This window comes from Callithrix jacchus, chromosome 19, assembly GCF_049354715.1.
Source record: "Callithrix jacchus isolate 240 chromosome 19, calJac240_pri, whole genome shotgun sequence".
Lineage (NCBI taxonomy): Eukaryota > Metazoa > Chordata > Mammalia > Primates > Cebidae > Callithrix > Callithrix jacchus.
In genome coordinates this window covers 34,212,731-34,239,191 of record NC_133520.1, presented here as the reverse complement: position 1 = coordinate 34,239,191, position 26,461 = coordinate 34,212,731, and the positions used below count along the sequence as shown (strand labels likewise).

Sequence of the window (26,461 nt, the reverse complement as noted above, 5' to 3'; positions counted from 1 at the left end):
CAGGCGCAAGTGTCCATGAAGTCGCCAGGGGCAAAGCTGGCCATCTTGCAAGCCCTGGTTCTCCCGGGAATGGGTGTGCCTTCCCATTACTGTTGTGCTGTTACTGACTCGGAGCTGCATGAAGGAAATGTGACCTCCACACAAATGAGACAATGAATTTCAGAGTGCAGCAGCTGGGGCCCTTGGACAATTAAGCTTCCCATAATAGGAGGTCTGTGGGGCACATGTTCATGGATGCCTAGATAATTATCCCCATTTCACTGGTTGACAAACTAAGGCTCAGAGAGGACAAGTCATCTGCTCCTAGTTGGGACCCAGATTAGAGTAACTCCAAAGATTTCTCTTGTGCTGTCTGCAACTGAGCTGCTGACAACCACATCCCAAGTGATCCCCAAGACTGATGCCTCAGATTTAGTACCCGCAGAGGTCTGGGAACACAATCAGTGTCACATTGGGAGGCAGTGTGGCTGAGCTCCTGTCCACTGAGCTCCTGTCTAGTGGGAACTGCATGTGTCCTGTCTGCCCCACAACACCTAGAACCCCAAGTCAAAGCCGCCGCCTCCTCCCTGCTATTCCTAACCAGAGGGGCACCCCCTCCATAACGCTGGGCCTCTCTTACAGCACCCACCAGAGTCTGCCTGTCACGTACGTTACGTGCACACCTGTCGTCCCCCACAGGCATTTGCATGCCAGTCAGAGAAGCAGGACAGGTAGCCCGGTCAAGATCAAACACCAGGAGGACAAAAAAGGCTGAGCCTCAGATTTTTGTCTTGAAGTCATTCTGCCTACACACCCAAAATATATGCAAATAACCATAATTGAGTGAGCAGGGCCACTGACATGGGGAGAGGTTAAAGGAATCCCCTAAACCCCTCTACATCTGACTTTTCCACCCGCCCACAATGTGGCAAGGGTCTGCATCTATCAGTTTTGGGAAGTGCTACAAATGTCCTTTTGCTCTTGGCTAACTGACTCTACCCCCAGATCTGCTGCTGACAGCAAACACTTTCATAAAGCTCTCACTTGGAAAACAGTATGCGAAGTGCATTCATTCATTCATAAATCAATACTGTCTTCCTGGCAGTGCCTATCAAAAGCTAAAATGTATATACCCTTAGATCTAGCCATTCCACTACTAGGGATCTATACTACAGAAATCCTTACACATGTGTTCAAAGATATTACACAAGATATTTATGGGATCTATATCAATAGTAGAAAAAGAGGGGAGAGTAGTCCTTCCATGCAAATGAGGTTAAAAGATAAATTAGAAAAAAAGGGGACCAGGAATATCCATCCATAGCAGATAAATTGTGGCACATCACACTATAGAATACCCTGCAACTATTTAAAAAAGAATACGATAGTTCTATGAGTTTGGTCGTGGAAATTCACAATATATGCTAACTGAGAAAGCAAGCTGCATGTTGCTTAATGAATATGAAAAAGCTCTGTCAGTTGCACAATAATGTGAACACACTAGTGAAGTGTACACTTAAAAATGGTTATGATGGTAAGTTTTCAGTTAAGCGTATTTCATCACAATTTTTTAAAAGCAGGTTGCAGAACAATATGCCTAATGATTCCATTTATACTTGGTATAACTGCCAAAGAAATTTCTCAGTTGTGCTTATAAGTATATTAGTATCTAGATAGATTAAGAGAAACTTTTTGGATAAAAATTTCAAAAAAAAAAAAAGCTGTTCAATGAAGTTATTTCTGGAGAGGGAACTGGCATCACTGAGGTGGAGAGGTTGTAAAGAGAAAGGTTCACGCCTCACTCTGTCTGTATATGGATATATAACATCTTGTTTGAGTTACTAAAATTACTTGTGTGAATTTTCCTTTAGATGCATTAATCTATCCAACAGATACCAAGCACCTACCCTGAGTCAGCTGTCATTTTCAGAGCCTGAAATAAACAGATCGGACTGAATTTCTCATCAACGCTTTCTCTTCCTTGCACACTGGCTCAAAGAACACCCCACTGTCATCCTTCCCCTCCTGCCCTCGACCCTCCTGTGGGTATAGGATGAGAGGTAAGGCTAGAGTCTCACTATGAAGGCCATTTCCTTAGAACAGGTTTGTGACCAGAAAAGGAGACAGCTGAGTGCCAGAAAACCAAAGGCCCCTCTAGGTCTTACTACAAATACCAAGTCTCCCTGCACCACAGACTCCAGCTAACCAAGGTCTCTTAGACTTAGATGAGATCGTGGTTTCTTTGAAAAGTAAACCTTTGACTGGTGAATTCAGAACCACGTGTCTCCAAATCAGAGGGTAAGGGCTGAGAGAACTCAGCTCATTCTGAAACTTGAGGCCTTATTACCCCAAGAGGCAGCAGCTGTTTGAGGAACAAGAGACCCACAGCTGCCTGGACAGAGGAAGGAGCAAGATCACGTTTCACATACTCAGACAGCAGTGGTCAGAGCCAGTAATTGCCCTGGGCTAGGACCTGAGCCACCCAGACAGGATGCTCATTTGCATAACTCATACAGATACTTTGCATATCAGGGTCCTGGGAACACTACTCCCCTAGGATCAGAGAGGTTACGACTAGCATTTGGTCACACAGGAACTCAGAGACAAAATCAAAACGCAGGTGTAGGAGAGGACTAGGAAGGGAGAGGTTAGGAAGGAAGGAGGACTCGTGAAGGGGAAAGGGGAAAGTCAGGCCCGGTATTTCACTTGCAAATCCTGGCAGGGGTGTGGGGTGGCAGTAGGAAACTTTACCGTCCCTGAGGGCAAGAAAGTTACGCAAACAAAAGCATTTGCATGGCAGCCCTGGTCCCTAAAAATGACTTACCATACACAGGTTCCACTGCCTCGGCGGCCCCACCTGATATCCTGCAGGCTTGACAGCCAAAATACTTCCCGGCCAGTGGCTCTGGGCGGGAACTTACCTTCCAGGCAATTATGACTCCCTCTAGAGGGGAGACAAGTGAATTCCAAGGTAATCTTACCTGGGAACGAGTAAGTTCCAGATGGTGGTGTGTTAAAAATGGAAAGGGTAGACGCCAAGTATATTGACACTTTTGTGTGTGAACACCAGGGAGGCTCCCAAGGGCTCCACTTTCAAAATGAGTGGAGTAAGAACCATGAGGACAAAGGGATGAGAAAGGCTCTTTAGTGGCAGAAGGAAGAGGGGCAAGGAAGTCCCTGACAACTGTTTACCCTGCTCTTCCGGAAGGGCTCCCAATTTCATGTAATGTCATCATTTTTCATGATGATTCACAAAGGTCTGACTACAAAGGATCTAAGTTTAAGGTGTAACATTATAAGACTTTTAAAAAATTAATGAATTGAGTGAGTGAATTGAGTGGCAAGATCCCCGTCAGACCACATTCTCAAATTTTGGTTTTCGGGGAGCAAACATCATTTATGAGGGGAATCCAAGTGCGAGGGGCTGGAAAGGGAAAATGGACAGAAAACAACAAGGGCACCCCACAGAGGGGAGTATATCAGATTTCCATGAGCAGAATCCATGGGGGGCGGGGTCAAAGGTCAAGCTATAGAGATGAGCAGACAGCAGTTCAGACCAAAAGACAGGAGGGATGATGAACCTGTCCGAGAAGGATCTAGCTCTCAGAGAGAGAAGCCAGAGGAGAGCTGCAATGGGGAAATCTCCATTATGCTTTTCCACTTTTTACCATCAAAACCCTCAGTCAGGTGCTGGCTCGAAGGGCTGCTCGGAAGCTCTCCCGGGTCTCTGACAGAATAGCTCCACCTATGCGCCCCCACCACTGCCCGTTTTGGAGAGCACTGGCTCTCCTTGTGTTGCAACAGCGCCCGCGACTCCTCCCCGCTGAGCTCCACAAAGGCTAGATCCACTTCTGGACTCATCTGTGTGTCTACAAAGTCCTAAGCCCGGGCCGTGACACAGAGGAGGTGCTCAAGATGCGCTGAATGTGTTGAAAGTGTGGCCTTTTCACTCTTGGATAGTGGCTGAAGGTCTTCTTTTCAAAGAGCAGCTTGGGCTGAAAAGGCCAAAGCACTGAACCGCTGAATGGTGGCCCAGAGCCGGGGCGCAGGCCTATCTTTGCACGCCCATGAGTTATGTATCACCCACTTTTCAAAGTCTTGGTACAGCCTCATTTAATCTTCACATGCCTGGATGGGGAAGGACTGAAATGCTCCCTGACAAGGCATGGATGAAGTCTTTGTCCAGAGGACAAGGATCCAGGGCGTAGTTTGCTTTTTTGTTTTGGTTTTTGTTTTTTTATGTCACTCATGCTCATCTCAAAACCTCTCGGGCCCTAAGAGGCTGCCCTATGCCACCTGGGCTTGGATGACACATTGCTCACAGTCTGGAAGAGCCTCTAATGTGTCCAGGCCTGTGGGGACAGGGAAAGACAAAGCCACTTGCTGCTGCACACAGGCATTTTGTATCTCCTCAGCTGGGCTCTCAAGGACAGTAACTGGGTCCTACACTTCATGTATTTCTCCCGAAGCACAGGGCATACCCAAGTGCCTGGATGTCTAGCAGTTGAGTAGTTGAGCATGCTGGGGAGCCACACTGTTTGTGAGTGCAGGATGACAACAGGGAGATGGAGTCAGCCAAAGGGCCCAGGGGTGGCTGGAGCCCCTAAATGTAGGCTTCCAGAGACACAGCCGGAAGAGGCTACAGTCTCAGGGCTGAGGATGCGGTGGCTGCCCCTCAAAGCCTCCCCTGTCCCCACTCTGCCCCACCAGGGGAGTACCCAGAGGGTTTGTTTACACTCACCAGCAAGTGGGCCAGCCACTTTCCCCAGCCTCACCACCCTCACCCTCCTCCCTTGAATAACTGAATTTTCTTCACACCCTGAGCAGGCCCGACCTACCCGCTACCCAGTCGACCAACCCTCAGCTACCCACTCATCATTCACAGCCTCCTGCATTTCCTGTCTCCAACCCAGTCAAAGGAAAGCCCCAAATTTACTGCTATTGTTTACCAACCCAACTGCCTGCTCACCACAAGAAACAGAGGCCCCCCCCACCCCGCCCAGAAGCTCGGAGCAGGAGCCTGGACCAAGCGTAGGACACTGACTTGACTCCAAGCCTTGGGCTCCCTGTTCCCCCACTGCTGAGCAGCTCACTGAGGGGTGGAACCCTCCTGGTGATAAAGGCCACCTGGCAGCTGGCATTTTAGAAAGTATTTAAATCCACCATCTAGGCTGGGTGCAATGGCTAGTGCCTCTAATCCCAGCAGTTTGGGAGGCTGAGGCGGCCAGATCACTTGAGGTCAGGAGTTCAATACCAGCCTGGCCAACATGGTAAAACACCATCTCTACTAAAAATACAAAAATTAGCTAGGCATGGTGGTACCTGTAATACCAGCTACTTGGGGAGCTGAGGTAGGATAACTGCATCAATCTGGGAGGCGGAGGTTGCAGTGAGCCGAGATCGCACAACTGCACTCCAGCATGGGTGATGGAGTAAGGTTCCATCTCAAATAAATAAATCCACCATCTCACTGAATTCCTTATAACAGCCACAGGCCTAGGACTATCACCCTCATTCCCTGGCAAAGAAAACTAGACCTTCCTCAGTGGAGTGGAGTCCAGCCTCCTATGTCCTCTCCTCCCCGCCCTCTCCGCACTCCCTGACCAAGACAATGTCTATCTATGTGCTTTCTTAAAGAAGCTCTAAACTTGGAAACAGGAGATCCAGGTCAGAATCCCTGACTAGCTGTGTGACACTGGGCGAGTCCCTTTACCCCTCTGAGCTGGAGTTTCTTGTAGATAAGCTGGAGACGAGAATGACTACCTCAGAGTGTTCTGATGATGGTGAAGAGATTGAGGCAAAGAGTCCGGCATCGGCGTCTGGCAGGGACCCAGGAGTGTCTGTAAGCTCTATACATCTCACACCACTTAAGGGTGTTCCAGAAGCACACCTGCCCCTGAACCCACGTAAGCCAGCATCTGCCCTTAGGGGCATCCCACCCCAGCATTTGGCAGAGGTGTTAGGTTCTCTCTGGAGACAGGGACTCACAGGGCCATGCCAGCATTGCTTTTAACACCTTCATAAGTGCAGACAGAGTTAAGTGGATTTCTCTGAAAGCAAAACCCCATGCTGGTTTGTTTTGAGCAGTGATTTTGGAGTGATGAGTAGAGTCTCAAGGTGGGAACCAAACTCAGCAACCCACTGTCATAAAGGGGAGGTCCAGGGTCTGCTGTCCTCATGAGCTGAGGGTGGAGACATAGTTCTTCTGGCGGCAGAGTGACAAGCAAGTCTCTCCTCCAGCAGGGAGAAGGATTTGAGTTCCAATCCCACCATGCAGCTGTGTGACCCCCTAGCACATTATCCCGCCCTCTCTGTTACCTTCCTCACACATAAAACAGAAATCAGCAGCCGCCCTATATATATCCTCTCCCTGGCAGCTCTGAGGGTAACATAAGAAAATGTGGGTGACACAGTGAAGGATGTGCTATTTCTCCACCTGACCTGGAGGGAATGCAATGGGGCAGGCAGCCCAGTTTCTACTTCAGGTTCTGCTGCAGGTCAGCTCATCACGTGGCCCCAGTTCTGGGCCTCGGTCTTCTCCTCTGTGCACTGAGAATGGGCCACAGGAACCCTGAGGTCTCTTCCAGCTCTGAGGTGGAGCATTTGGTTTCCGTATGACGCCTATCACCGCCTCCTGGAGCATGCAGGTACTACACTAACCTGCTCCCCTGGTCTCTTTGCCAGGATTTCAACCAATTCACCACCATCCCCTCTTCCCTGGACCCTATACCAGCTGGCTTTTGCAGGCCAAAGGTACCAGCACCTGGTGGTGGCTATGTAGGTCAAAGAATTATATGCCAAAAAGATCTTGGCTCCTGATTCTGAATTTGGTAAAAGATGGGCTGAAACCCTTGTAGCCTCCCTGTCCTGCTTTGAGGATGCCCTACACATATCCTGCCCAGGTCCTCACCAACGAGGTGCTGACTCCTGCTCACCCAGGAGGCCCTCCCCTCCTCTCCCAAGGCCTCCAATCCACCCTCCCCCCACCACAAAACCCCTCTGCACATGGAGGCGGTGGGGGCTAGGGCCTGAGCCCCAGGAAGAAAGAGGAAAAAAAAAAGCTTTCAACTATTAAATCTGTTTAGTAAAGACAATTTTGCTCATACAAAACAACAGTTTACAACAATCGAGTGCTGGACACACCATCTGAGACGAGGGAGGCGCTGCATGTACCCAGCACCTTCCCCATGCACAAAGACGACCCTGGACGCCCCTCCACCACCTGCCCCTGAGGGAGAGGAAAGGTGAAGTCTTCCTGCCACCTCTCCCTCCAAGGGAAGGGGAGTGGGGGGCTACGGCACAGGGAGCCTATCCCCAGGTGCTCCTCATCTGTGCTGGGGGAGGCCCCTCCCCTCACTGGCCCCGAAGCTGAGTTGTTTGGGTGATGGCAAATGGCTGACGGGTAAGGGAGCAAAGTCGGGACATCTTTGGTGCAAAGACTCCCTCCCACCCACCAGGCCACACAATGGAAATTTGAGGAAAGACCTCAAAAGTGGCCCTGCCTTTGCCCACAAGGGGTAGCTGGCCGATGCCCCAGAACCAGGGGAGACAAAGGAAAAGCAAAAGCTTTGTCAACAGAAGCTGCCCAGGCTCACCCACATGAGCTGAGAGGCAGCCCGTGGAGAAATGGCTAGAACTTTAAGGAAAATAAACAAAAATGGGTTAATAATGGCAAGAGGGGAAGTAGAGAGGTCATTCAGTAGATGAGTGCCACAGAAGACCTAGGACCAGCACTAAGTGGGGGAAGGGGGCCCTGGGGGCTGGGGGTCCAGTCTTCCTGATCACTGTGCCAGTGCCTGGTCACTCCTCTCTGCCTCCCAGAACCCAGCTAACAGACAGGCCACCGAAGGCCTGCTTCAGAATCTGGATGGGCTTCCCAGGCACTGTGGCCGGCTCAGTATGGGCAGGGCAGATCCAAGAAGGGAGAAGGTTCCTAAGCCCCAGCAGGGCCATCTCCCTCTGCAGCCCTGCCTGCCCCTGGCCCCTCAAATGCACGATCCCAGGCACAGATCTGCGCACTCATACACACATGTGCACACACACACACACACACATACACTCACCCCTATTTGTCTGGCACTCTGGAGATGTCTGAGGGCTCCAAGAGAGGAGATGCATGGCATCCTCCTCCAAGATGGCCATTAGCTCCCAGAATGCCTGAGCCAGCGGGGATGACCCCAGGCTGTTGTGGGGAAATACGGAGGGCAGATGGAACAACACAGGGACAATCCCTATGACAGTTTCCACAAATACCCTCTAACAAACCACAAGCGTTTGCAGTATCCAGAGAGAAAGGCGTCTGGTGGAGAGGAGGAGTGGGGGCAGGACAATAAAAGAGGTTTCATATAAGTCAGATTACTGATAAAATTGCAAAACGAGCACAGGTTCAAGAGTACCTTGCTCACTTCTCTCCACAGCCTCCCAACCTCCCAGCCTCTCCCACTCTGGGGTGGCCAGAACCAAGGCAAAATTCAGCCACTGATGCAGTTCCAGGCTCCATGCAGCTGAGGAGGAGAGGAGGTGAATGTGGACAGTTCTGTGTCTCTTCGTTTAAAAAATATATTCCTGTAGAGAGTTATTGCTTGTCCTCCCACGGGCAGGAGGGGCGCGGTGGCTCAGTGGGCCAGGGCCGCGGCCTCCAGGGCCCGAGCTTTCTTCCGCCTCTTCAGCAGCAGAGGGTTGGATGCATCTTCAATCTTTTTTATCTTGATCTGCTCATAGTCAACTCGCATTGTGGCCAAGGCACTGGTCATCTCCTCCTGGGGCCACGGCAGCACCAGAAAGGCACAGAGAGCCAGAAGACAGGAAGGAGAGATGGCAGGAGAGAGACATGAGAGACAGAGACACGACAAGGGCAGGGTGAGGGCAGCGGGGTTGGGAGCAGAGAGAGAAGATGGGCTGGTTAGTGGTCCACGCTGCTGACAGCAGCCTCACCCCAGTGCTGGGCAGCAGAGAGCCTGGCTATGGCACTGCTGCTGTTCCCTCAAAGCCCCCCAGTGACCCAGCAGGAAAGCTGGAAGAGCCCTAGACCAGGAGTCAGGAAACCTGGATCTGGTCTGCCCCAACCAGTCACCAGCTGTGTGACCTTGAGTAGATTGGCCTCTGCCTCTGGGCCTCAGTTTCTCTTCTGCAAAATTAGAAGATTACATCTGATGGTCTTTAAGGTCCCGTTAGAGACCCAGGGAGTAAAGGGATTCAAAGAAACAGCCCTGGCAGTGGCCAGGTGTGGTGGCTCATGCCTGTAATCCTAGCACTTTTGGAGGCCAAGGCGGGCACTTGAGGTGAGTGGTTCAAGACCAGCCTGGCCAATGTGGTGAAACCCCGTCTCTACTAAAAATACAAAAAGTCAGCTGGGTGTGGTGGTGGATGCCTGTAATCCCAGCTACTTGGGAGGCTGAGGCAGAGGAACTGCTTTAACCCAGGAGGTGGAGACTGCAGTGAGCAGAGACGGTGCCATGGCACTCCAGCCTGGGTGACAGAGCAAGACTCCATTTCAAAAGAAAGAAAAGAAATGGCTCTGGTAGACTTTGGGCAGGAACAGAATCCTCTGCTCACAACCTGATCAGCCAAGTGGCCCAGCTGCTGTTTTGTTGTAATGAAGACACCCCTGGGATGAAAGATACCGAATCAAGCTCTCCTCTGCCAGCACCACGCCTCACATCTGGGCACTCCCCGCAAACCGCCCACCCGACCTGGATCCCCTCTTGCCCAGTGGTGCCCCTCACCTTGACATCCTCCCACCGCTCCTTGTCCTCCTTCAGGACCCGGCTGGTGTGCAGTGGGGTTTGAGGGACCTTTGTTGATTGCTGAGAAGAGAGAAAAGGGGTCCGAATCAAAGCCTGGGGTGGGCAGAGTCCTGGCTAAGACCCTGTCCTGCGGCACAGTCCCGTGGGACCCAAGGCTCCCCAGCCTGCCGAGCTTACCATGATCCAGGGATGGTTCATAAACTCGGTGATGGTCATTCTCTGGGTGGGCTCTGTTTTTAGCAGGTTCCGAATGAGCATCTTCACTGCGGGGTGGGACAGGGGGCAGGGACAGCTCAGGGGCCACTCTCCCTGGTCTGCTCCTTCTCCCAGTTTTCATGGGGTTCAAAGAGAGGTGGCATGGAGGCAGACTGCCCAAGGAACTCCCCCAAGGACTGTTATGGCTGTACCACTTATAGGCCCTACATGGACCCACAGCCTCAGCCTTGCCTCCAACCCTCCACATAGGCAGGATGCACCCTGCAGGTGTGGGCGCAGGTGCTAACCCACAGTTACACCACATGAGATGGAGGCCCACACGCGTGACACACACACACACACACACACGCTCTTCCCCTTGTCCTGAAAGCCTGGGTTCTTACCTTCCTCTGATACTTCTGACCATTCTGGGTTGGGAAATTCATACTGGCCCATTCGGATGCGAGTCTTCATGCCCGGAGAGATGGCAAGGCCATGGTTGGAGTAGAAGGGGGGATACCCACACAGCCTGCATCAACAAGAGGAAGGAAGTGGGAGACCAAGCAGCTGTTACTTAGGGACCCTGCACCAGGAACAGAATGAGAAACAGGCTCTTCTCCTTGTAAAGGTCACAGAGAAATCAGGGCTCACTGAACAGGCATAACATACAAAGTCAAGGACAGGGCCCAGGAATCCAGCATAGCAAGTATCTAAGGCACCCATGAGCTGGTTTACAATGCCACTTAGCTATGGGAACTGAGAGAAGGGGCACGCAGGGGACTCCCCTGTCCAAATGGAATGCCAACATCTGCCTCTTCCTCTTGACCTGGAGAGGTACAGCCTGCCCTGACTCCCAGCCCCACCCAGTCCCCTTTCCAGCACACTCACAGGATGTACATGATGACACCCAGGGACCACATGTCACAGGACTTGTCATACTTCTCTGGGCCCAGCACTTCTGGAGCTGTAAACCAAAGGTCAACATGGGTGGGCCCGGCTCTCAGAACCCTGCAATCCACTCAGTTTCTCTGTGAAAGATGCTCCCCCTCCCAGCCTTTCAGCCTGTCATGAGGTGGCAGCAGCTGGGCGCAGGAGGAAGAGCCGAAGCACAGCCCCAGGACTGGAACAGATGCCCCCCTCCACGAGGAACCCTGGAACTAGGATCTTAAGATTGTAAAAATCCTGGACTGCTTTTAGTCTCATGCCATCCATTTAATTTGACAGACACTCTGAACATGCTTTGAAAGCTTCCTCTATGCCAGTGAGCCCAGAACAAGACCTGGGTCCCAGACGCCACTGAGAATCTGATGGAAACCATGGCTCTTCTCAAAAAGCTCCTGGCAGAGCCTTCTCTACACTTCCTCCACTGTAGTTTTGCTCTAACAAGCCCTGCTTCTCAGCAGGTCCCAGCAGAACCAGCACCAGAAGGGGCCATACAGACATAACTCTCCTAGGCTCTGCGGCCCCCGACACAGCCAAAAGGAGGGGGCTGAGAAAAGTTCTGGGAAAAGCCTAGGTCCCTGGGCCTCCTGTGGACTTACCCACATAGTATGGCGTATAACAAGGAGTGGTCAAAGAGTTGTGGCTGGTGGTTTCCTTGGCAAAGCCAAAGTCTGTGAGTTTCAGGATGGCGTTGGGCCTTTTGGAGGTGTATAAGAGATTCTCAGGCTACAGAGAGAGACAGAAAAATAGCAACCCTGTTGGACCTGGGAGGGGCTGTCAGAAACCAAATGGGTCCTGGTTCCTTCCTTCCTCTGCTCATCCAGCAACCATTTTCCTATCCAGGGCACTGTCCACCACAAGGAGCGGCAGCTCTCTATGGGCAGGTGTCTGCGTCCGCAGGGTTACCAGACTGCCTGGAGATGAGAGACTGACACACAGAACCCGCAGTAAACACCACAGGGACGGAGAAACCAAGAGTGTGTCTATGAGATTCTGCCTGAGGAGAACCACAGGGCTGAATGTGGCCAGAGAATGTTTCACTACTGGGCTTATGGGTTTGCCCATGGGCAGATAGGGCAGAGAATGGCATGCTCAGGAACCAGGCAGCAAGGATGCAGGGTGGCCTGGCAACCATCCCCAGGGTGGCACAGGCCCCCTGCTGACCCCACAGTACTCGGGCTCAGGGCTGTGAACAGCTGGCACCTTGACATCCCGATGGGCAATGTTGATTGAGTGCAGATACTGGATGGCCTCACCAATGCTCTTCATGATTTCGGATGCTTCTGTAGAGGGGAGGGAAGGGGGAGTGAAAAGAAAGTCACGAAGACACATCATTAGACTTGAAAGCCCAGTCAGTCCCACCTCTGTGCAGCCTGAGGCTCCCCACAGCCACCACCCACCCCAGAAACAAAGCCACCAGGAGCTGCCCTGGTCAGTTGAGGCACTCCTTGCAGCATGCTGGATGGGGTAAAGGCCCCTTCAGACCTCCACTGCCCTGCCTGCCTGCACCTGTTCCCACAGCAGATCATTTCTACCTCTTTCTGTGAACGCCTGATCTCCTCGGTCCTGGATTCGGCTAAAGAGTTCTCCACCGTCCAAACTGAAACAAAGCCACAGTGAGATCGGAGAACACCGCATCCTGCCGCCACTCTCCACTGCCCCCAAAAGAAATCAAGTGCTGACATTCCAGGCTTCAGGCCCATGCCTGGGCTGTCCTCAGAGGGCAAGGCACCTGGGTGGGGAGTGGGGACAAGCTGGGCAGGGACCAGAACAGTGGCTGCTTACCATTCCATGACAATCAGCAGGCACTTCCTCCCTGCGTACAGATTCTCATAGACATCCACGATCCGCACGATGTGCGGGCACTGGGAGGCCCGCCAGTGCAGCTCCACCTCCCTGCGGGCCTTGGGGCAGTCCTGAAGCATCTGCAGGCCAAACAACTTCCTGAGGAACTGCACTCTCACGTGGGCCTACTCTAAGCCCCCGGCCCACATGCCCTGGCATCACCACCAACACACCAGAAAGCCCCCACTCCCGCTGGCCCCTCCCTTCCAGCCCCCGGCACATTTCCTGAGGCCTCTGCAGTTCCTTATCTGCTCTCTATGAAATCTCACCATGACCCTCTTGGGGCCTTGACAACTACACTGAGATCAGCCCTTGGACCATTTAGTCCAGCTTAGGCCATGATGTCTACTCTAGAAGGCAAGCAGCAGTCAGGTACTGGGAAGCAGGGGGTGAAAGGGTTAGGGGGAGAAAGGCAGACTGAGAAAAACCAAGACGGCATTGGAAAGGGGGCTAGAGAGAGGAGAGACTTCAAAGTCCATAGGAAAAGGTACCTCCGCAATTACTCAGACCCAGCACACCAAATCCAGAGCGATGGTCTCTCTACCTCTGTGGCTGACTTCAACCCAGCAACAGATGGCCTTGGAAGTCAGCCAGACACTGGTTTGAATCCATTTAATTTGACAGACACTCTGAACATGCTTTGAAAGCTTCTTCTATGCCAGTGAGCCCAGAACAAGACCTGGGTCCCATCCATTTAATTAAATGGATCCAGTTATTACTGGATCAGCAAGCTTGAGCAAGTAACAACTCGCTGAGCCTCACTGATGCCCCTTCTTCTCCCTGGACCAGTTGGCTGGGGGTGTTAAAGGAGGCTGGCTCCTCACCAGCCTCAGGAGTTCAATCTTGACTTGTCTAAGCCAGTCTCATTAATTCCAATCCCTTTGCTAGTGACTCGCTCAGGAGCAAGCCTACAACTCAACTGACCAAGATCTTTGTAATAATCTGCTAAGAGGCTTCTTAAAGGGAGCACAAGAAACCTATATCATCTCTCCTGTTTACGGCACCTGGGGCCATGACAAGCACATCATGACCAGTAAGGGGGGCCTAAGAGGATAAACCAGTGTACTGAGGAAGGCCACCAGGAGAGATGGCAACCACCTGGATCCTTGCTGACATCACCAAGGATACCTCATGACTTCTTTCTGACAAGATAATAAATTTTTCTTACTGTTTAAGCTGCTTTTCATGAAAATTTTTATTGCTTGGGGCCAAAAGCATCCTGATCTACCCTTCCTTTGTAAAGTGGGGATAATGGCTTCTGTTTCACAGATTTGTTATAAGGATTAAATGAATATTTCCACAAAACACCTCACAGAGTGCCTGACGTGTGCTTACTAACAGCTGTCATTTTTATCACCGATTGTCTGCTAAGTGCAAGCACAGGTGCCAAAATAATTAAGACAAGGACACTCACAGATCTAGCATCTTCATAGGAAGTCAAGATGCAGTCCACACTCCAGCTGCTTTGGACAAGCAGAGGGCTAGGGTGTCCAGGAGACAGGCTAGGAAGAAAATGGACAGGCAGAGGGAAGGCATCCAGGCGGGAAGAAACGTGGGAAGCAGGTGCTGACTGACTGAGATGGAGTGGAGCTGTGATGATACAACAGGGAGGGGGAGAACCTGCCACAAAGTGTCTGAAGCTTGCAGATAAGATCAGATGGCCAAGATGGAGATGGCAGATGGCAGGGAAGGGCAAACAAGCATTTCCAAGAGTAAGGCTGGCATACATTTATGCTATGGCCCATGATGTGCTGGGCTTTTCCTAACTGTACAACATTTGACATTTTACAGGATGAGGAAGCTAAAGCTCGGGAAAGTAGCATGCCCAAGGCTACATTTCTGAGAAAAGGCAGAGCCAAGGCTGGAATCCAGGCCTGGTACACTCCAAAGACCAAGTCTTTCCACCATACCACCCAGCTTTTAGAGGAGGCTGGAAACCAAGACTTCTCAGACTGACTTTGCAGAGGCCATTCCCCATCAGGTGTCTAGAGGGAATCAAGCACAAGATAACTGGGTCTCTCCCATGGAGTCATGGTTGGCTGGAGCCAATAGTTGCAGGAGTCAAGATTCCTATGAGGTCACACTGCCACCTTGTGGCCATCTGAGGACACCGCATGGGTCTTGAGTTCTGCTACTTTCAACTTCATTTGGGCTTTTTAAAATTTTTGAAACAGGATCTCGCTCTGTTGCCCAGGCTGTAGTGCAGTGGCACAATCTTGGCTCACTGCAACCTCCCCATCCCAGGTTCAAGCAATTCTCCCACCTCAGCCTCCTGAGTAGCTGGGATTACAGGTGTGAGCCACCATGTCTGGCTAATTTTTTGGTACTTTTAGCAGACAGGGTTTCACCATGTTGGCCAGGCTGGCCTCAAACTTCTGGTCTCAAGTGATACCCCGCCTTGGCCTTCCAAAGTGCTGGAATTAGAGGCGTGAGCCACTTCACCCATTCTTCAACTTCATATATTTGGATGTACCAGGAAAAAAGTTTACTTTCACATGCTCTAAGAGGAGCAGGAGAAGGCACTGGCCAATTTCCTTTGTATATAATTCAATCCAACAAGCATTTTCTGAGTTCCTATTATGGGTCATACATTGATTGCACTGAATGTCAAAACCAAATAGTGGAATCCTGATCTGGAAGAGCCTAGGTTAGTGGGGGGTCAGAAAATGTGAGGGGAGACACAGAAAATCCTGTGAGATTACATGCTGTAAGAGTGCTAAATTCCCAAGGGTTCAGGAACAAGGTTTCCAGAGCAGCTAAGCAGACACAACCTCTATCACCCCCTACAGGCACACAGGAACTGGAGCTCAGAGAAGAATCAAGTCGTCAAATTTACTCAGAGGCAATGCGTGGTTGTAGAGTTACAGCTGGGGAAGACTTGGCCAGGTCTGAAATTTGTCAATTTCTTCTTGCACAGCCTCACAGAGGTCTACCTTTCAGAGCCTGTGCCACAGGCATTTAGGAGTGATATCTGCCTAGCCTCCACTCACAGAAACATCATGAGCATTTAATGAAATAATATCTCTAAAAATGCATTGTTATCAGAAAGGCATTCATCACTGTCAACCAGTACCATTAGTGCCACGATAGAGGGAGGTCCCTCTGTCACCACTGAGTTGAGCCTGGAGCATGTGGATGTAACCAGTACGAGTTACAAGCAAGAGTGTAAGCTGGGTTTCTGTCTTCAGCCCAGTGACCACCACCAGGACATCTGCCAACCAGAGCTGTGCTAAGTGGGATGCACCAAGGTCCAAACCCAAATGCGTGCTCCCGGACACCCCCTGAACTCCCAGAGCCCACTGCAAGTTCCATGCTTTCTGCCCTAGACACGTTAAGAGTGCATGGCACAAGGCAAAGGAGTCTCTGCAGCAAGAAGGGCTGGGTCCACATTGCACTTCCAGACTTGCACAAAATCTCTTCCCATTAGAGGAGACAGACAGATGCAGCACAGTGAACCTGGGCTTTGGAATCATATGCATTTTGAATCCCGGTTCTGCACTTCCTAGCTTGTGTCAGGCAAGGTCATCTATCTTCCTGAAAAGTGTCTCCTCATCTATAAAATTGGATTCAACTTCATAAAACGATATCCTTGAAGATGCTTCAAAAACTCTCTATAGGGTACTTTTCACTTTCAAAAAAAATTACCATTTTGCATATTTATGCCTTATCTCCCCAACCTAACTGCATTTCCAGTGGGCAAGATCTAATTTGATTTCTGTTTACTCCCTCCCCTCTTCCTTCCCTCACTTAGTGGTTAGGAATTACTGAGCCAACACCCCCTCATTCTGTTGCATCTTCTCCCTACTAAACTCTCTCCCCCAGTGATTGAGTGAGGGTGAGCTGTTCTCTCTGTCCTGAAGTAAATTGGAAAAGGTAGTATTTTTAATTTCTTAGAGAAACACAGCAAGAATTTCTCATGAAGACTGGTCACTGACAACCACCCAGGCACATGTTTATCAGAAATCCCTGACTGGATAGGAAAATCAACCCAAGCAACAAAAGACCATCAAATGGGTCAGGTAGGCTGGCCGACGTCATGGGCACACAGCCCGGAAGCGCCCAGGTGGCTTTGTGGACAAGTGAGCAGTGCAGAAAGCCTGGAGGGAGGAAACCAAGAATGCACTAATCTGGAGTACAGAGCTAAGTAAAGAACAGCAGGGGAGGTGGTGGCCTGCGCTCCAAGCCAGAGAAGAGACAAGGAAGGAAAGCAGGACTCCTAGGGCACTGCCAGAGGCCATCAGCAGAGCGAGGCAGCAGGTCCACCCAGAAGCCAAGGCTCCCACTCCTTAGGCATGGCTATGGCCATAGGCAGTGGAGGCTAACAGGCCCTGGAACACAGCTCTGAGGACCAGAGACTAGAAGAAGGAAGGGTCTTCCTACTAAAAAGCCACAGATCGTTAGTCAAGAATGCCTGGAGGAATTGTGAAATACTTTAAGCCCAAATTAAGCCCCGGTCCAACATTGTGACTCACCTCAGCCCCACGCAGTTTGTGCCTGAAATTCTCTTCCACTATAGAAAAGGTTAACGATTGCATGTGCTTGGCTGCAACCCAACAGGCATGGCCCCTTGCCAACTGTGGCAGGGGCAGGGGGCCAAGCTACAGAGCCCACTGCCTGGGGAGGAAGCTCTAGGACAGTGGCGGTGAGGGAGCTGTAGGAGCTGCCTAAACACAGTCCCATGACTCTGTCTCTGCCAGAACCTGAGAGGAAGAAGGACAGGACCCCTCCCCCTATTCAGAATGTGCATGCTTCCCCTCATCTCCTCCCACGAGTCTGCCATGGTGGAGCCACATGGAAAGACTCAGGAGTGGTCAGCATTTGAAGCCTAGCTGGGCCAGAGGAAAGGAAAGCAGCCGGCACCCAGGACCTGAGGTACTACTCACCAGCAAGGCGGACATGACGACAAGACTGGGAAGGAGCAGGCCCCAGGGCCTCAGGGGACCCCCTTCAGAAGCCCCACTGATCACTAGCTGTGTGAACTTGTGGAAGTTTCCAACCCCTTTGAGCCTTGGTTCCCTTATCCATTAATAGAACAGTAATAGCCCCTACCTCATGCGGTTGCTATTTTAGACAAGTTAATAGATGTGCATGATGTAAACAACTAAGAATGGTGCTTGGCACGTAGTAAGTACTGCATCTGTGTTTGCTATTATTATTCTGCTCCCCACTCCCCATGTGTTGGAGTCCCACTGGGGTGGGCAACTGGGATTCCATTACACCCATTTCAATCAAGGTGCTTTAATAGGTCTGGGCAATGGGCAGAGGGGGGGACCCCCGGGACACAGGGAGGAAAGCAGGCTGTGGCATCCCAGGCCTGCACACTCCCTCACTACACCACCTAACCTGGGAAGCTGAGGGTGGGGTGCACATGTAATGAGAGAAGGAAGACATCCCTCCCCAAGACAGACTGATTCAGAGCCAAGAGTGGTGCAAAAGGCTGATTCTGGCACCAAGTGTGTTGTGGGTGTGTGGTGCAGTGTGTGGTGCATGTTGTCAAACAAGACCTCCTCTTCACTCCCAGGAGGCAGCTGGGGGTCAGGAGGAAAGCCACGTGTGTCACGCACTAACCCACCATGCCTCCAGGCCAGGGCCACCCACTCTGGTCCCTGGACCACCAGTGCATCTGCTGCACCACATGGAGGATGGCTGGCCAGGGTGTTCCACAGGGTGTAAAGGAAAGCAGACTCGGGAGGGCCACTGCTGCAGGGGAGCCCCAGAAACCACTTGGCAAGGTGCTGCTGGAGCAGGCTGTGGGCCGAGGGGCGCTGGCAGTGCTCTGTGCTAAGTGGCTCCTAAGTTCTGTTGGCCCTTGAACAACTCAGGTTTGAACTGCGTGGATCCATTTGTACACGGATTTTCTTTCACTTCTGCTACCCATGCAGCAGCAAGACCAACCCTTCCTCTTCCTCCTCCTCTTTCTCAGCCTACTCAATGTGATTTTCTTAATGACCTTTTCTTTAGCTTATTTCATTCTAAGAATAAAGATATAATACATGTAACAGACAAAATATGTGTTAATTAACTATTTACATAATCAGTAAGGCTTTGGGTCAACAGTAGACTATTATTTAATAGTAGTTTTGGGAAAATCAAAAGTTTTACGTGAATTGTTGACTGCTCAGGGGTCAGTGCCCCTAGCCCTTACATTGTTCAAGGGTCAACTGCACTTCAAATGGGTCATCTCACGGACTTCACCCCTACCCTGGGAGGAAACATCCTGTTTTATAAATGAGAAAACTCATTGAGTCATTACTTCACGTCCTTGTGGCCAGTTGTCCCTGGTAGGGCTGGAATTTGAATCCTGCTGTGGCTGCTCCTAAAGCCTCCTTTCCACCACCCCACAGTAAGGCAAAGAGTGCAAAATCTGCCCAAGACTGTCCACAACAGCAACAGCCAGAAATGGAGGCTGAAAATGCCTTAAAGGGCAAACCCTTTGATGTTAAAATTCTGAGAATTTCATCCTAAGGTAGTAATCATAGATGTATCTTAAGAATAGATACATCTCAAGAGTTATTCACCTTTACTAGAAATGGCAAACAAACTATTAAGAAATACCTGAGACTGGGTAATTAATAAACAAAGATGTAACTGGCTCACAGTTCTGCAGACACTACAAGCATGGCACTAGCATCTGCTTTCGGTGAGACCTCAGGAAGCGTACAATCACGGTGGAAGGCAAAGAGGAAGCAGGAACGTCACATGGCAAAAACTGGAGCAACAGGGATCAGTGCCACACACTTTTAAAAAGATCTCCTAAGAACTCACTATCTTGAGAACAGCACCAAGCCATTCATGAGGAATCTACCCCCACGGCCCAAACACCTCCCACTAGGCCCCACCTCCCACACTGGGGATTGCACTTTGACCTGAGCTTTGGAAGAAACAAACATCCAAACTGTATCACAAACTTAAGGCCCAAGGATAAGTAACAGAGGTTGTTTTATTTAGAAGAAGTTCAGCTACACATCTGCAGTCACTAAAATAGTGTTTTGGATGAATGTTGAATGGGGAAATGTGGATTCTTGAGTGTCTACTGGATTCTCAGGCACCATCATCATCACTGTCTAGAATACTATCCCGTCTTTTCTTTTGCATCACAAATCCCAATCTGTACTTCCTTGAGTTATCAGAACATGTCTGATGTTATGTGAAAGTTACAAACCCTTAGGTACGCTATAAACTCAGTGCTATATGAATATGTATTTGGATCTGTATATAAAAACAATAAAAGCATTGGAGCTGGACACGGCGGCTCACATCTATAATCCAGCACTTTGGGAGGCCAAGGCAGTCAGATCACTTGTAGTAAGAAGTTCATGACCAGCCTGGCCAACATAGTGAAAATCAAAAAATACAAAAAATACAAACAATTAGCCAGCCATGCTGGCATGCACCTGTAATCCCAGCTACTTGTGAGGCTGAGGTGGGAAAAATCACTTGAACCCAGGAGGCAGAGGTTGCAGTGAGCTGAGATCCTGCCATTGTATTGCAGCCTGGGCAACAGAGCAAGACTCTATCTCAAAAAAATAAAAATAAAAAATAAAGGCATTAAGACTCAATGAGTTGTTAATAATAATGATCTCTGAAAGGAGATTTAATTTCCTTTATTATGTCTTTATTTTCTAGGCGATTTACAATTAGTATATGTTACCTTTTAAAAAAACAAAGAAGCTTAGCTCTCCAAATTTTAGTCAGAGGGTGGCCATCCACGCATCAAGCCCTATGGCCATGGAGTATATCTCTGGGGCTTCCAGAAGCCCTGCCAGATGGAAGATGTGGAGCCAGAGAGGGACATAGGAGGAGACACACAAGCACTGGATCCCATCCTCACAGAATGGATCACTCAGCGAAACCTCAGAATGCCCAGCATGTGCCACACACTGGTTTAGAGGATGCCAAGAGTGTAATAGAAAACATGACAAATAAGGCCTGTGACTCTGATGGAACTTAACATTTTACTGCAGAACATACGTAAAAAAAACAAGTTCAAAGAAAACAGTTTTAATTATACACTGTGATTTATGCTGCAAAGGAAAGAAAGAAGATGCTGGCACAAAAGCAGCAATGGTTTAAGGGAGAATCCCTCTCATCTCTCAAAATTCCAGACAGCTGCTTATAGGATGGAGTGAGATGTCACACTTCTCAATTATCCCAGCTTGGAAGCGTAAGAGGTGGCAGGCAGAGCAATCTTGGCTGAACTACTGACTTTCCTCCACATTGACGGGGAAAAAGAGGATGTCCTCCTTTCAGAGCCTCGGCAAAGCTCGGTGAGGATTGACTGATGGTTCTCCCGCAGAACCATGATCTAAACGTAAATCTAACAACAGATTTAAAAAGCCTTAGAAGGTTGATGAGATAAAGATGCCACACAGATCCTTCACATGGACGCACACATTCCCAAACATTTGGTTGGGAGGCAAAAGCAAGTCTCTATTTGTTATTAATGTTTGTTAACATGATGGGGAAAAGTCCCTATTCAAAACAAAGCTAAAACTTACAACGGGGAATCCCAGTACCAAAAGCCTTAAAACCACCACGTGGCACTGCCCAGAAGGTGGGGCCTGACTCCAGTGCAGGCCACCATCCCTGTCGGCCCCCCTCTGCAGAGTGGTCACAGGCAGTCACAAAAGCCTGGGGCTCAGCAAAAAGTCAAGAGGCCTAAAAATCGCACTGTAAATGACAAATCTTTAAAACACTGTTGCAACACATGATGGATAAAAGGCTAACTTAGCTCAGACAAATAAATTGTAGAAGATCAACAACCCAATATAAAAATGGCCAAAGCATAAGAACAGGCAGTTCAAAGCGAAAGAAGCACAGATGGCTGAATGGAAGACGCTCAGTGTAGCTCTAACAGAAATGTTTATAAAAACAATCATGGTAACTCACCAGACTGGCAAAAAAAAATTAATATTTGACCAAAACAAAACTCCTGGGTTTATGCAAAGATCTGGGGAGAAAAGGCACTTTCTTACATTCTCAGTTGGTAGGAAAATAAACTAGTATTTTTGGGGGAGGAATACTGTATCTAAATTGTAAATGTTCAGACCTTGGACCCAGTATTTACCCAGCAGGAAACCATCCTACAAATTATATTCATAAATCATTTTAATGGCAAAAAACTGGTTACAATCTAAATGCCTACCAATAAGAGGCTGGTAAGATAAATGACAGCAAATCCATACAACGTGCAGCGCCATAAAAGAATGAGGCAGCTCCCCATCCATGGCGACGGGGAGAGCAGGAAGCTATTAAATGGGAAAGCAGATAAGGACCCAGATGATGTAATACTTTGGCTTTATCTTTTTAACATCCTAATTGTTTTAATGGAACTGCTTCCACCTTACTTAAGTAGCTTTTAAAGTATATTCATAAAGACAAGAAGCAAACACACCGAAAAGTTAATTAGTGGTTCGTTATAAATGGTAGTAATATGGATAACATTTTCTTCTTTTGCATATTTTTTACATTTTCAAAAACAAAAAAGTACTGAACGAAATATATAGCATAATCCCATTTGAGTAGTTTTGTTGTTAATGTTTTGCTTTTTTTATGGAAGAGAGAAAAGGATATATGAAATTGTAGATGCCTTAACTTTTTTCTGAAGGAATTTAAGGTAGCAGTGTTGACTACTGTGGAATAGGTCCTAGAGAGAAGTGTGTATTATTTTTCTTTTTGTTTGATATCTCTGTGTATTGTTTGAACCTTTATCATCTGCATGAACTTTTAAAAAAAAATTAAGTGAAAGGGTTTGGATTCTGAGGTGCAGTGTGCTTCAGGCCTTACCCTGGCCTGAGACAATGACACACATGTTCCCTAAATGTAGGCCAACTTTCCTGCTAGAGGGAGAACAGAGTTGAGAGATTTCATATTGGCCACAGGAAGAAGAGAGGCTTTGCATAACTCTAGGTCAGAGGCCACACTTGACCAGGCCTGGCACCTTCCCAGAGGATGTAACCCTCAGAATTGATAAGGAGTGAGCAGAGGCCCCAAAGCCCCAAACCACTGCTGCAAACCACTTTTGACTTATATGGACATGAACACTACACACAGCCGTGATGTCAACCATGCAGGAGTCTTGGGTAGGAAACTGAAAGGCAGGGACAGAGATATTTCTGTTTCTTCCAGCAAATGACTTTGAAAGAGAAAGAGGAATTTTCATTTAAACCACATCGATCGTGTGCCAGGTGCACTTTACATATAGAAAATATTGCCATATTTAAGCTTCCTAGAACCCTACAGAACAGGATCAATTGCTGACTCCATCATACAGGTGTGGCAACCAAGGCCCAAGTTAGTATTAATAATTTGCCCAAGGCCACATGGCTAGTAAGTGCTAAAGCCAGGACTCAGACCCAATTCAGATCTAACCTCCAGTCTCTTTCATTCACAACAAGGGAGGCTTTAACAAATAAATCCTGAGTTGCTATTAGTTTACTGTTGGCCTCTCTCGACCCCTCCTAAGTAACTCCGTCTTTGTTCTGTTCACAGGCCTGCCCTATTCACATCAGGCCCAGGGCCAGAGCCCAGTACAGAAGAGTCACAATAAATATTTACTGATTAAATGGGTGGACTGTACACTAGCACGACAAGATACAAAGCGTCTTTCCCTAGGAGACAAGGCAGACAGTGATAGGAAGGAAATATCCTAAATGCTCCAAGTTGGCTTTAAGCTAAGATCCAAGTGGCAAGAAGAAAAAGATCATGTTCTTAGTAGTATCTAGGTATTACTAGTATCTACTTTTAAAAATCCACAGAGATGGGCAAACTAACAAGAGAAATTAAGACAGAAGGAGGTCAGGAACACTGCCTCTGGCCTAAGCAGCCCCTGTGCATATGACCCTGTGCCGCTGTCAAAACAATCTAAAATTTTACTTTAAAGCAACAACGCAATCTCACCTTCATCATCCCAACTGAGCAGAATGAGACTCGGCAATGTATACCTGAGTTAACAGATCTGACGGGGGGTGGAGAGGAATTGAGAAAGTGGAGGAAGAGAAGGAACCTACAATTCAAGAGAGCAGAGCGCGCACACACACACACATCCCCCACCCAGTACATAATTCCACTTGCCTAAGACTGGAGACAGCTGGGTGAGGAGAGAAGGAAAAGGAACCAGAAAATAGATCATTGCTGTGATGACATACAGCAGGTTACATGGCCAGGGAGAAGACAGGAACCATTCTTTCCTACATAGTGAGAGAAATGACCCAGACACAAAAAACAAAACCTAACAAAAACACAAGGTCACCTATGAGAGAGTGGTCACATCTTCTGCTATGGGCAGGGCACCTGATAAATTCTCATTCTACATCACCTCTCACATAGATGAAAATACAAGGAAGGGAACTATTACCCTAAACTTAATTCTGACCAGGAAGAAAAATCTAGTAAATTATGTTAATAGTAAAAATACTTCTGCTAGTAAAAACAATAACAACAAGAACAGCACATTGGGAGGAAGTAAACTTGTCAATTCAGAATTCAAAGGAGAGAAGAAAAAAAAAAGAGAGACAAAAACAATTGTTTAGCCTAGACTTCAAGAAAACCAATATTTAGGTCAGGCACAGTGGATCACACTGAAATCCCAGAACTTTGGAGGCTGAGGCAGGAGGATGGCTTGATGACTAAGAGGATATAAAAAGGAGGAGGAGGAGTTCAAGGCCAGCCTGGGCAACACAGGAAGACCCTGTCTCTGAATAATTTAAAAATTAGCTGGGCATGGTAGCACAAGACTGTGGCCCCAGCTACTCAGAAGGCTGAGACAAGAGCATCACTGAGCCCAGGAGGTCAATGCTGCAGTGAGCCATGATCATACCACTGCACTTCAGCCTGGGCGACAGAGTGAGACCCTGTCTCACAAATAAAAAACGAAAAAGAAAAACAGTATTTAGATATTGAGACCAAGGAGAATGATGGGCAGAAATCCTAAAAGGGAATACATTTTGAAAGACATGGTCCAAGTCTCTAAAAATGAATTTGATCATCTAAAACACAATAGTCCCCTGAGGAAGAAAGCAGGAGGCAGCCACATGTCAGGGAGAAGTGATGAGCTCAGATAGTAAACGATGTGTGCAAAGACATGAGCAACTGCCCATAAGCCAGGACAGGCCCAAAGGGAGTAGTCTGGGCTCACTAAACAGAGCAAGTAGAGCTTGTGAAAACGCAAGAGCTACTAGGAGCATGCCTTCAAGCTATATCCAAAGCCATAAGAAGAACCAGGGATGACGTGGCCCCATGATGGGGACAGAGGCACAAAATAACAGAGAATGGGGGAACGTTCATCTCCAGTTATTTCCCATCTTTTCTATCAAGGAGAATGGTCTACAGACTAGAACAAGCTAAACATTTACACACATTCTCTCTCTCTCAAGAGAAGCCTCAAATCTAAGCCAGACCATGAAACAACTTACAATCACCCAGATTACATCCCAGGATGCAGAAGGAAAGTGCGGGATGATTCCGGAACTACTGCTGGCAGTGGTTCAGGAGCAGAGGGGAGAGGAGGAGGCGATGTTCTGCTTTCTGGCAGCACACGTTCTTTCGGTACCCAGTGCCCACAATGCTTCAGGCACTAGACCAAGCTCACAGGGCTTCAAGGTTCACAGTCAAGCCAAGAGGGAAAAAGAAGCAATATATAAACAAAACTGTTAATGAACTATGATGACTAAGAAGATATAAAAAACTGGGAGGTTGGCACTTTTTTTTTTACAATGGTTTTCAGTCTGTTACCCAGGCTGGAATGAAGTGGTGTGATCTTGGCTCACTGTAACCTCTGCCTCCCAGGTTCAAGTGATTCTCCCACCTCAGCCTCCTGAGTAGCTGGGATTACAGGTGCCCGCCACCCTGTAATTTTTATTTTTGTAGTAGAGATGGGGTTTTACCATGTTGGCCAGGCTGGTTTTGAACTCCTGACCTCAGGTGATCTGCCTACCTCAGCCTCTCAAAGTGCTGGGATTACAGGTGTGAGCCATTGCACCCAGCTGGCACCTCTGTTTGTTTAAAGGGAGGGGGACAAATAGGATAAACTGCTTAACATCTGTCTCTGGAAAAGCTCTAGAACAAATCATAATCTAAACCATACAAGCTAGCCTGGGTCCCCTATGAGGCCACAGCAAGCTAGTCTCATTTCTTTTCAAGCAGAGTTTACTGAATTATAGACCAAAGGAATGCCAGACACAAGGGGTCTGGACCTCTATAAAGTATACGAACACAGTCTCCTGCCAGACGTTGGGGATGACAAAGGAGGAGACAGTGAGATGACAAAGCATTTAGGTAATATTTGCAGTTATTACAAATGACCAATAATAAAGTGCTGTTTACTGGATCTAGGACAGGCTGCTGAACACGCACCAAACTGAACTCACTGTCCCCTTGAATTTGCTCCCGGATCTCAGTAAATGGCAATGACATCACCATCTAGCCAGGCTCACAGACAGAAATCTTGAGTACTCATCCTCAGCCTCTCCCTCCCTCATCCACAGAACCAGTCCAATTTTGTCTCTGGGAAGATCTCCCAAATCCGTCTTTCCTTGCCCAGTCCTGCTGTCACTTACTAGGTTGTAGCCCCCTTTTCTCTTGTGTGCTTTCTCTTTTTGAGACAGGGTCTCATTCTGTCCCTGAGGCTGGAGTGCAGTGGCGCAATCTCACTGCAAACTCCACCTCTGAGGTTCAAGTGATGCTCCCACCTCAACCTTCTGAGCAGATGGGACTACAGGCACACACCACCATGCCTGGCTAATTTTTTTATTTTT

General features: G+C 48.7%; 1 protein-coding gene across 2 annotated transcripts in view; it reads right to left on the bottom strand.

Moving 5' to 3' along the window:
* Positions 1–7,041: 7,041 nt before the first annotated feature.
* Positions 7,042–26,461, bottom strand: part of MAPKAPK2 (MAPK activated protein kinase 2) — a 48,091-nt gene continuing 28,671 nt past the window's right edge. Inside the window, exons 1-10 of one of the 2 annotated variants that reach the window (XM_078357013.1) lie at positions 14,122–14,522; positions 12,648–12,787; positions 12,398–12,462; positions 12,066–12,145; positions 11,462–11,588; positions 10,809–10,884; positions 10,325–10,449; positions 9,903–9,988; positions 9,705–9,785; positions 7,042–8,738 (exon numbers count right to left, since the gene is read on the bottom strand). In XM_078357013.1, the coding sequence (XP_078213139.1) occupies positions 8,595–8,738; positions 9,705–9,785; positions 9,903–9,988; positions 10,325–10,449; positions 10,809–10,884; positions 11,462–11,588; positions 12,066–12,145; positions 12,398–12,462; positions 12,648–12,787; positions 14,122–14,436 (1,239 nt within the window). In that variant the 5' untranslated portion in view covers positions 14,437–14,522 and the 3' untranslated portion in view covers positions 7,042–8,594. Of the gene's footprint in view, positions 8,739–9,704; positions 9,786–9,902; positions 9,989–10,324; positions 10,450–10,808; positions 10,885–11,461; positions 11,589–12,065; positions 12,146–12,397; positions 12,463–12,647; positions 12,788–14,121; positions 14,523–26,461 lie in introns of those variants that run through there. The other variant, XM_035281449.3, reaches the window with a different exon arrangement.